Here is an 11,631-nt window from a genome sequence, read left to right as displayed (position 1 = left end):
AAAAAAAAAAAATTGAGAGTAACAAAATCATCATCTAGTGATCTTTCTTCTCTATAACCTTGAGAAGGCTGATTGCTCAGAACGTAGCAAGACAGAGCAGTCATCTTGAACAGTTCTCCCAGTGTCCTGAAATCCTCTAAGACTCGTTAAGCTTCGTTCTTTAGAATCATCAGCAGCATCACTGTTGATGTCTAACCTGTTTGCCACTTCTCTCGTAGACTCAGATTCTTTGCTAACAGTGAGAGGATTGGACTTCAGACTGACAATTTTGTGATTGCTGAACAGGCATTCACCTATGAAATTGGCTTGTCCCTCATCGATTCGCTTGCTGCTCATATCACGATCAGTTTCTGGCATTGTCTTCTTTTCAAATGGAGCTTTAACTGGATTTTCAGATCGTGAGTCTGAATTTGTAGGTACGACTGCCTCCTGGTCTTTGCCCTTTGCAATAATGTCTAGAAAGAAAATACTATTTGTTGATAGATCAAGTTCAGAGAAAACTAAAAACAAAGCCAAAAACTAAGACACTCAATATACCGGGTTGTTTCTTTTCAGCACCTTCCCCTGCTACATTCGTAAGCACCTTTCCATTACAAGAGATTTCAGCATTTGAGCGAATAAATTGCGCACAAGTGCTGTCCAGGCACTCATCTTTTTGATCCCCTGGAGACATAACTTGATGGCTGTCAACTTCCATACCTTGCTTTGTCCAAGAGCTCTGAAAAAACAGCAGAGTCATATTGAAGAAAACTTTCAAAACTTCGTAAAAAGGGCTTTCACAAATGACAAAATTATTTGTAAATTTTTTTATAACAGATTGTCATTCCTTTTACTTCCGTAGCCCTATAATATAGTAGCATCCAATTCAAAGGGGAAAATTCAATTAAAACTTTGAAGTAATTGGTGAAACTATCTTCTGGAAAGATATTCATTCACCTGGTAGAACAATAGGGCATCCAAAATAATATAATTTATATTTTCTCTTTCAGTTTTTGTTTCTGAAGTTCATGTTAAAAAGCAGCATATGTTATATAATGCAAATATCACACCATATTCAAACACCAAAACTTCACTGATTTTTTGATAACATTATCTCGAGTTCAAAATCCTTTCTTAAACCAAAGTCGCATCATTATTGTGTTTCAAGATATCATACCTTTCATGTAGAACCAATCAGAAAAGACAAAATTGATTCATTCTTACTTGGGCTGTCCAGAACTGAAGTTCATGTTAAAAAGCAGCATATGTTATATAATGCAAATATCACACCATATTCAAACACCAAAACTTCACTGATTTTTTTATAACATTATCTCGAGTTCAAAATCCTTTCTTAAACCAAAGTCGCATCATTATTGTGTTTCAAGATATCATACCTTTCATGTAGAACCAATCAGAAAAGACAAAATTGATTCATTCTTACTTGGGCTGTCCACAGAGCAACTATCACATTTTGTGTCAAAACCAGTTTGATAAAAAATAAATTTTCCTCACAAGGGAATTAAATAGAAATAAATTCTAAATTAAAAAAAAAAAAAAAAAAAAGAAAAAAAAAGGCTCATAACTTATAAGGGAAATGAAGCCTTTAGGAGTTTAGTTGCCTAGTAACTTGAGAAAAAAATCATTGGTTGAGATAAACAAGGTTAGAGATCAAACAGAACACAGTATCAATGCTCTTTCACATTTGATCATAAATTGGAAACGGCAGAAAAGATGAATTATTCTAGAAAAGTCATCCTTGAGGAGAGGGTGTTTTCAGAGGGCGGGTATATTACAAGCCTATTTTATATTGAGAATATTTAATTTCTATTAATAATTTTATATTTCAACTGTAACTTCTATTTTATTTATTGCCTTAGTTTAAATTGGTCCAAGTAGTTATAGGGTCATGTCCATCAGTCCATGTATTATGCTAATTCTTTGGCATTATGTGTTAGTGGACTATTTTATTAGTTACCGGAATAATGTATTTCTTACCTCTATTTAAAGAGGCAAAATCAATGAACACTGTGGATGAATTATTCTACAAACGTATTGTTTCTTTTAGGAGTTTATTCGTTCCTTGAAAAACAGTACTTTCAAAGGTCCAGGTTTTCTCAAATCAACTCAATATTCTGCACTTCTGATTTTCCTTTTTTGATTTTCTCGTTACAAACATGTCAATGTATTGGAAGATTTTGGCTTACTTTATTCACTCGTTTCCTTTTTAAATATTAGTATAGAACATTTTAGATTATAGAGGTTTTCCTCTTTCTCACTTCATTTTCTATAGGGGTCGTTCAAAAAGCTTTAGATGAAAGTTTTAGCATATTTTGATAGAAGTCGATAAATTTGTGGTTGAAAATTTGATAAAATTTGTGGGTCACATAAATATGTTGTTAAAATTGATACAATCAAATCAATCTCTATGAATTCCTGAGTTTTACAACTTTCTTCTCGTTTCAAAATTTTAAATTTCGCTTCTGCACTGAAATTGGTATTAGAGCAAAGTTTTGCCTTGGACTGATGGCCACCTATGGTGGTAGTGGCATGCATCCTCTCGATAATGTTTGGAAGATTGTAAATTATGAACATTGGTCTAGAATCTGGAATGAAGAAACAATGGACAAAGATACTGCTGACAAGTTTGCAAAATTTGATTACTAAGAATGTTGGTTGCTTCAATGAGCCTTCCTCAAGTCCAATATAGGTTCAAATCCTCAAAATGTGATGAAAGAAATTTCAGTATTCCTTCAAATTGATTAATTTTTTTCTTCGACCAAACTCGATGGCGAGTTTTATCAACGGAGGTTGATGTAGGACAATCATATTACAAATAGGATAGAAAGTATTTACCGTTGTAGAAGTATTTATTGTTATAATAGGATTTTATTTCTTTATTAGATTAACAATTCTTATTCTTTTAGTTTTTTTATTACTTATTCTTTTATGTTTTACTTACTCATCTTCCTTAAGTAATTACGATTAGGAGAGATTACTTTATTTTGTCTATACAAAGGCTTTTCAATCGCCAATGCATTACAAAAAAATTATTCTCCACAATTTTTATTTATTTATTTATTATTATTATTTTAAACTATCTTCTTGTTTCAAGAATTTTAATTCCACTTCCCCAGCATTATATATTTCCATCATTGTATCATAGCTAGCTTAATTTGACCTCAAGTGAACTAATTAGATCTTGAATTTCTACATGTAAAAATTCAAGGCTTTTGTCTAGATGTTCGATGGCTCCCATCTCCTCTTTTAGAATGATTTGTGACTTCACTGTAATTTGTTATCCATTGCTTATTAGTTCAATGGGTTCTTGTTTGCTAATTTACCACCTCGTTGCAAGGAAATTGAACCACATTGAAGAGGCAGCTTATCTCCACTAAGCTTATGACTCTGGAAATTGGAATTATCACCTGGACTTACATACCCTATTTTCCCATAGGCTCGTTCTTTGAATGCTTGTCCTTGGGCTTGTTTACCAGTTCTTTCTAGTTGAAAAGTTGGGATCAGATGAACTATAACAACCCTCTGAAAAATATTATTTGAAGATTCACTTAAGATTCTTTAAGCCCATATCATGAGCCTTTTTTTAGTACAATGGAAAGGTCTCTTTTTAGTTATTAGGCCTTTCATCAGGTTCATCAAACTAATGAAGTCTTCTTCACTACATATGTTGGACTTTACCAAGCGATGATCTTAGGCTTTCCTTTCGACTATCTTGTCTTATATCTAGTAGGTGACTTGTCTTGTCTACATCGGAATTTGCGCACAATCTATTTGTATATTTTTTGTGCTTTTGCTTCTGAAACTCACAGCTTCAATTGTAGCCTTTTTTAGCATATCGTAGTGACATTTGTCTTGGCAGTATGAAAAAGCTTTTTGGTCAATGTTATTGCAACACACTAGATGGACGTGACGATTCAGTGTATGTTTGGAAAAGCTTTTAAGTGCTTATAAGCTAGTCCAACATCAGTTTTAACCACAAATTCCTTAATACCCACTACTTTCATCTACTTTTTAACAACACGTTCTTTGGAAACCACTACTTATAAGAACTTGAAAGCTTAGCCAAGCAGGCACTTAGTTGATGACTTCTAAAATTTTCACCGGATGTCTTTCTTGGGTAAGTTTGATGGCATACCTATCTTCAAGGGAGACAACTAGCTAAAAAATTCTAACTTAAGGATAGCCTATGTAACTATTAGTCAAATCCTAAACAAGCTGGGAATTAAAAATATCTTCACACTAGCTTGAGCGTTGGAAGTTTTGACTTTCATTGTTCACTAGTTTTCTTTTTCAGTACTACAAGAACTTTTTCTCTGTTATCCTTTTCTTTATATTCGACATATTATAGTGTCTACAGGTCAAATTATGGTAGGCATTGACAAGAAAGATTGCATTAGGTTTTCATAGGAAGATCATAGTAGGTAAATTTATCTTTCCTACAGTGGTTACTTGTAACTGTATCAATGGAGTCTTTTCTTCTTCATGCAAAATATACAAGAGTGGACAAATCTCTGAGTAGCATGAATCTGAAACAAAAGCCAGTTCAAAACATAAATTACCTATAATCTCCTCCTTTATATATGTAATAAATATGTAAAGTAGAAGCCAAATTATATTCAGTTATCGTCCTTATTGTTGTCTTGTGTATACGATATTTACTGCATAATTTCCAAAAACATTCAAATGCTACTGAATGTTTGTTTTTATCCCTACTAGTCAATTTACGAACTCCCAAAAACAAAAATCAACCAATCTATATGCAATAACATACCTGCTTGCAATCTGCTGCGTGTATGTACATAAGACACATCAGCAGGGAGACATGAAACAAGAAATTACAGTTTTTCAAACCAAAAAGGAAGAAGAATAAAGGAGGGATAAATTGTAGTACCTGTGCACCACTCCCATCATCACTTCCATCACCAACATTGAAACCATTGCTCCAATTATTGCTGCCACTATTGTTGTCTGACTTGTCACTACTTTTTGATTTTACAGACTTTTGCGATGGTGTCCCAGTTTCACTCCCGCTTCCACTAGACTGAGTTGCAATAAATTAATTGTAAAAAAGATGATAAAGTGCACATAATAAGATACCTTTAAGTAATTTCTATAACACAGATTATATAATAAAAATAGGATGAAAGTACAAGAAGGTCCTGAAGAAAAAAAATTGTACCGCAAGTGAAATATTTTTTTCTGCACAGTAGCCCAAAACAGAAATGTCTATACCTTAAAGGTCCATCTGCCAAGTTCTTCTATGTGTCCCCTTGATTAACTAGTCCCAATCGTTAATCATTTTCTATTTTTTTCTTTCACTGTCATCCAATCAATACATGAAGAATCAGGGAGTTTATTGAGGGGACACAAAGGGTCAACTAATCAGAACAGGCTCAATGAAAATTTGGAAATTATAACTAACTTCCATTTTTTTTAAACTCTGTAGTTTCATCATGAACAGCTGTGCATGGATGGAAACGTGCTTTTTCATTTATTTTACTTTTGAATTCGATAATGGCGATTAGGGATAGGATTTCAAACAAGTGAAAATCCAAATTTCCTGCCTATGATTAACCCAACCACAACGCAGAGCCACCAGCGGGTGACTCCTAATAGTTTGGAGATGGAAATTTTTATGTTCACTTGTGAATCCACAACACACGTCCCAGCTATTATTAGAGAAGCATGTCCATAAATATTGGGTAATTTTCCAGTGTCTGAAGTTGACAGAGCAGTGGCAAAGCCAAGTAGAAATGTACAAAGACTCACGCTGTGGCATCTCCTCCAGACATGCTGCCAGAGGTTCTTAAGCTCATTTTTACGTATGGGTTTAACAAGAAAATCCACTGCACCGTTCGACAAACACTTAAAGACTAAACCCCTTGAATCATGAGATGACATCACTGCACACAAACCTCAACCAGTATCAGGGTTAACAACTTCTAGTTTTAAGATGTTTTAAGTAAAACTAAATATGTTACACTTGCAACATTTGCAACGCTTGTAACACAGAGAGATATTTACTTACTGATCACAGGAACATTCTTGCGTGTTTTATGGCCCATTATCTTGCATAGAAGACCTACTCCTGATAAACAAGGCATTACTACCTCTGTCAAGACAAGGTCAATATGATTGGTCAAATCTTCAAGAATCTTCCATGCTTGCAATCCATTAGCTGCTTCCAGCACTGCAAATGTCCAGATGAAGCATAGCATCTTTGTTTATCAGCCCAAATATTTCCTTGTTATGCATGTGAGATAGTGTAATAAGTTAAAGATTATATATTCTTAATTTTATCATTATTTTAAGAGCAAGTTTTTTCTTGTTGCCAATGTAAAAGAAAATGTTACTATTTACTCAAAGAAAAACAGCAATATTTAACAGAACCTCATGGTAGAATGCGGGTGTATAACAATGATTTTATGCTGCCAATACAGTAGTTGATTTTGCAGCTACGACCATATTCTACAAAACAACTCTCCTCAGAGCAAGCATTTGAATTTCTAGGCTAAGGTGTGACGTAGGACACAATAAAACAATTATAGAAGAAAGAGAAAGAAAGAGAAGAAGAGAAAGAGGGAGATGGAAAGAGGGGGGTAGAAAGGGAAGAAGAATTAGACATATGGAAGGGAGGAGGAAAGAGAGAATTTAAAGGGAGAATGTCAATTTTATTTTATTATCAAAGTTCTTTCTTACAACGCAAAAGCCCCTTTATATAGGGTTTAAACTAGGCCTAATTGAAGTAGGAAAATCTATAAAATAAAACCCTAATTATATTTCTAAGAATAAGCATATAATTTGGAAACTAAATTAAAAAACTCTCTCTACTAATTCCCATCATTTCTTCTTCATTGAGAGAACTCGACTCCAACGAGATAGAATGCAACGTTCTTAACTAGGAAAGACGATATTCTTTTTAATCAAATGACGATGCCATCCATATGTCAACAACTAAGTTTGAAAAATACTCCCAAGCATCTAATATGACCAAAGGGTACGATCTTTCCTTTTAGCCATGTAGCAATAAGGAACTCCATTAAGAAATAACATGTGCAACTCATTTTAAAAAATGACTATAGAATCCAAAGAGAGAAGCACACTAACATAGTAGACTAGCCTGCGAAAACATATGAATGCAACAGCAGTGGCTCAAATATATCCCGATAAAAAAATAATCCTGCGATATCGAAAACAAAACATTCATTTAAATGTAAAAACTAGTCATATAGATTAATTTCAGGTACGTGATCCAATTTTTCTTTACATCTTTTGAAAATTGTGTCCAAGAAAAACATAACAAGTCATACCTAAATTCTGAGTCAAATGCAAGCTTATAAGGGTCATGACTGAAAAGAGTGTGTCTTTTACGCTCGACGCAAAATCAACAATGTACAAAGCTAAAGCAATAGATGATAATTATTAGGTGAGTGTGTCTTTTAAGCTCAACGCAAAATCCACAATGTACAGAGCTAAATCAATAGACGATAATTATTAGGTGGTAGTCGAATGTCAATAGGAAAACTGTGTGAACAAACAATGATAATAGAAAACGTGACAACCCTAAGACTATCACATTGTGGAGGTAAAGCCATATCACAGTTAATGTTAGTCACCAAAAGATTAGGTAAGAACAACTTTGGCATGAAATCGATGACAGGTGGATTGTTTGACTTAGGTGGTAGTACTATAAATAATCTCATCCTTCCTTTCAGAATATTCAATTAACTCAGCAATAGAAATATTGATTTCTTCCTCGAGTAACAAAATAAGACTAGGGAGGTGACCATTGAGATGGGTGGTAGACCTAGCCTATGACGCTTGGCAAAGAAGAAACAATATATCCCATAAGTTGGCATGTCAATAAGCTTCATCTAAGGATAGGGGTGTAGGAATGTCATGACGTATGATTTTAGGATTCAAATCGTTGAGAAATCTAGACTTTGTAATGTGGAAAGATTCATAAATATACTATTGTGCAAAAACTCTTCGAAGTGGGTTAGATATTCTAACAACTGAGTTCGATAATACATGGGAACATATTTATTACTTTATGTTCGTTTTATCTCATCTCACAAAGTGACAGGGTGTTGACCTAGTAGTCAATGACATGCAAAAAGAATTCAATACCACCTAGCAAATCCAACAAGCGCCATATTAACATGACAAAGATGACGAGAGTCACTTAAGTTGTGAAAGTCAAAGAATTATTCAAAAGAATCGAACTAATCAAGAAATGAATTGGGTCGAGTGAGACCATCGAAGTCCTATAATTGGAGAGCGACTTGCCAAGAAGAAGAATATACATCCCAACAAAATTTCTAAATGGAAGATAATCGTACTAACAAGGAGACGGGCAATGCATACTATAGTGGTATTAACGTAGGGGAGTGTTGTAGGTGTTAAAGGTCTAATGACATTTTTTTTAAGTAAAAATTTATTTATTTATGAAAATTGGAAATATGATAATGTGCTGGTCACAAACACCTAACGGAATGATGAGCTTCCAAATGACAAAATTATATAACTCACAAGACTTAATCTAGCAACTAGCTATCAAATTAAAATACAAAAATCAATCCATTCGAAAAATGGTTCCACATGAACACACACAATCAGATCACTGGGGTGGCTCGAAAATTTGTCCCTGCTTGTTAAAGATAATAAAAATGTCTTGGCTAGAAGCTTTGGTTGGAGGAAGCGACGGCTAACAGCAGCATGAGAAGGGACACTAAGGCGATTTTTTCTTGATTTATTTCTGTTGTTGGGATAAATGGAGACTAATGTCTAATGTTGGGCCCTGTTTTTCAATTACTGTTTTTGATGTTTTGAGTACCATGGCGAAGGGCGACGAAGGATTCTGCTTTGAAGAAGAGGATAGTGGTGGTAGATAATGGAAAGCTCTAGGGCGTCAATGGAGGTGATGTGGTGCGTAGGGTGGGGTGGGGGTGTTTTGTTTTGATTGCGGTTAGGGAACAGGAAGGCATCGATTGATTGGATAGGTGATGATAGCAAAAGGCAGGTGCATGGAAATGAGAATGCGACGGGCGATGGCTCTTGGGTTGTGGAGATTGGGTTAGTTGATCAAAGGAAATAATTTGAGCTTTAATACCAGATTGACGTAGGATGCAATATAACAATTATAGAGGGGAAAGAAAGGGAAGAAGAATTAATCACATGGAAGAGAGGGTAAAGAGAATTTAGGGGGGAGAGTATCAATTTTATTTTATTATCAAAGTTATTTTTTCTTAAAATGCAAAAAGCTCATTTATATAGGGTTTAGACTTTAGACTAATCCTAATTGAATTAGGAAATGTACAAACTCAAACCCTAAGTATGTTTCTAAAAATAAGTCTCTAATTTGGAGACTAAAAGAAAAACTCTCTCTACTTATTCCCATCAAGGTGATTAAGAGGCTTCGACTAATTAAAACAATTAAAAAGGTGTTAAAGAGCGGGGTATTCTTCAAAGACACATCGAATTCGCTGATATTGTATTGGTCTAACCATTCTAAGGCCAGAGTAGCCTTACCTACACACCAGCCAGATGACTTGGTAAATACTATTGACTTCTTGTTTGCCCTAAATATACATCAAGGTATACTTTCAAGAAGTTCGAAATGCACATTCTACAGGTACACTCTTTTGTTGTTAAGAAATTAATAAATCTATTTGAACTTGCCAGCGAATATGTTCTTCAGTTCAAAGCATTCTTCATTTCATAGCATATATCTATTAGGCAGTAAATTATTTGGCACAAATGTTATTTTTGAGTAACAAATCAGCAACATACACTGGTCACCAAGACAAAGTAATATACTTAAGGTACAACAGCACATCTGTAAACATGCTTGATGTTTAATAATTTCCTTTGCTTTTCCATTTCTAATCTTAACGATTGACCATCATTCGAGAAAATGAAACAAAAGAGTCAAACCAAAAAACAAAATCTTTTTATAACAACCATAACATGGAATGTGCTCCTTCTACTTGAGATATAGATAGGACATTATGTGCTTCTCTCTTGAATGTCGAAGCATTCTTAAGTAATACTCAGCTCGTATGCTCACATATTCCCCTTTAGCATTGTCACAGGCCAAAGTAGAAATTTAACATTAAAGCTGTTTATAAGAATACTTTCCGGACACACACACAGAGGACTTTCTCATATCACATCAAGATACCAACCTTCATAATTGCAGTTTCGGAGCAGAGCAGTGACAACATGCCTTGTAGAATCATCATTCTCCACCAGCAGGACTCTAATGGATCTAACATGAAGAAACCTCTCCCAACAAACCACTGTCCCCTGAGGTGGTGGCGGAGGCTGCAGCACTTGCAGAGTGCCTTGACCTTGCAACCCCCCATTGGCCCCATCTCTCCGTTCTTCATTGACTCTATTGACCTTCAAGGCAATATCTTTAAACGAACTTCTCTCCTTACCCAAGTCTCGATCTTCGATGCCCTTGTCCTCATCCATTGACTTTCTCTCCATTAGCATCAATATTCCTCGACACACTTACTGCCAACCAAATTCCAAAGAACTAACTACCAATGTTTAGCAACATCCATCTCCTTAGCAAGCCTCAGACGTACTCTTGAACCAAAATAAACAGGACGTAGATAATAGCAGTAGCTTGTTTCTTCAAGAATTCACTTCATTCTCAAGACCCTAATCCACTATTCAAAATGTCAAATAATCAATTCAGTAACAACAAAAGCAGAGGTAAAGATTAATGACAAAAATTTGAAATGAAACCGTTGTCATCCCAGATTCCCGAATGTCCTATCGATGGCTATTTGCTAGTACCCTGTACACAACGAACAGAGTATCAGCCAGTACACTAATCTCGAACCCTAATCTTTACCAACAAGAAAATACCTTTTTCCAAATCATAAAACCTAATATTTAAAAGAAATAGAGTATTCAAAAAGGAATCTTATCCAATTTGAAAATTGACTGTTTAATGAACCACCCACGAGAGAGAAAAATTGCCATCAATTTAACATATTCAGAAAATGAAAAAGTTTCAAAACAATCAAAAAGGAATTCTTCGCAAATATTTATAAACAAAAAGAGGAGGCTCAATATGTAGCAAAACTACCTCCGAACCTCAGTTTGAGTGTCGATTTCAATTTGACATAAAAACAAAAAAAAACAAAAAAATTGAACAATATTAAAGATAAAACAGAGCTAGAATATGTACAGCAAAATTAAATTTCAGCTGAAGCCACAAGTCAAATCAAGATTGGTTGGAGTGAAATTAGGGTTTAGATTTAGATTAAGATTAACATAAAGATAAGATTACTGGGCTGTATAATTTATTGCTGACGTGGATGATTACGTGGACAAATTACAGGTCCCGAAGGCGAAACGTAAGATCAAATATTTTACGTGGGACGTTCGGATGGTTTATGAAGATGACGTGGACAAAATCTAAATGCGAGAGCGCAATCGATTTGAGAGCCTTGAGTAGACAGACACGTGGCAGTTTAGGGGAAAAAATATCTCGACTTTTAAGGTGCAGGGGACGCCGTTTTCGGACGTCAGGGATTCTTCACTTGGCTTTCACAAACGAACTTAACGGCGTTAAATAGAATGTTAATTGACAAGATTAGCCTTGTATAAAAG

At 34.7% G+C, this 11,631-nt stretch overlaps 1 protein-coding gene across 11 annotated transcripts in view; it reads right to left on the bottom strand.

Moving 5' to 3' along the window:
* Nucleotides 1-6: 6 nt before the first annotated feature.
* LOC111377514 (two-component response regulator-like APRR7) overlaps nucleotides 7-11,631 on the bottom strand; it is a 13,255-nt gene continuing 1,630 nt past the window's right edge. The window contains exons 1-8 of one of the 11 annotated variants that reach the window (XM_023000629.1): nucleotides 11,207-11,294; nucleotides 10,759-10,810; nucleotides 10,188-10,679; nucleotides 6,029-6,190; nucleotides 5,770-5,903; nucleotides 4,892-5,041; nucleotides 538-718; nucleotides 7-455 (exon numbers count right to left, since the gene is read on the bottom strand). In XM_023000629.1, the coding sequence (XP_022856397.1) occupies nucleotides 52-455; nucleotides 538-718; nucleotides 4,892-5,041; nucleotides 5,770-5,903; nucleotides 6,029-6,190; nucleotides 10,188-10,500 (1,344 nt within the window). In that variant the 5' untranslated portion in view covers nucleotides 10,501-10,679; nucleotides 10,759-10,810; nucleotides 11,207-11,294 and the 3' untranslated portion in view covers nucleotides 7-51. The other 10 variants (XM_023000634.1, XM_023000628.1, XM_023000633.1 and 7 more) reach the window with 10 other exon arrangements.

The sequence above is a fragment of the Olea europaea genome, unplaced genomic scaffold (genome assembly GCF_002742605.1).
Source record: "Olea europaea var. sylvestris unplaced genomic scaffold, O_europaea_v1 scaffold1666, whole genome shotgun sequence".
Lineage (NCBI taxonomy): Eukaryota > Viridiplantae > Streptophyta > Magnoliopsida > Lamiales > Oleaceae > Olea > Olea europaea.
Note: the sequence above shows the minus strand (reverse complement) of the source record. Positions and strands in the feature narration are given on the sequence as shown.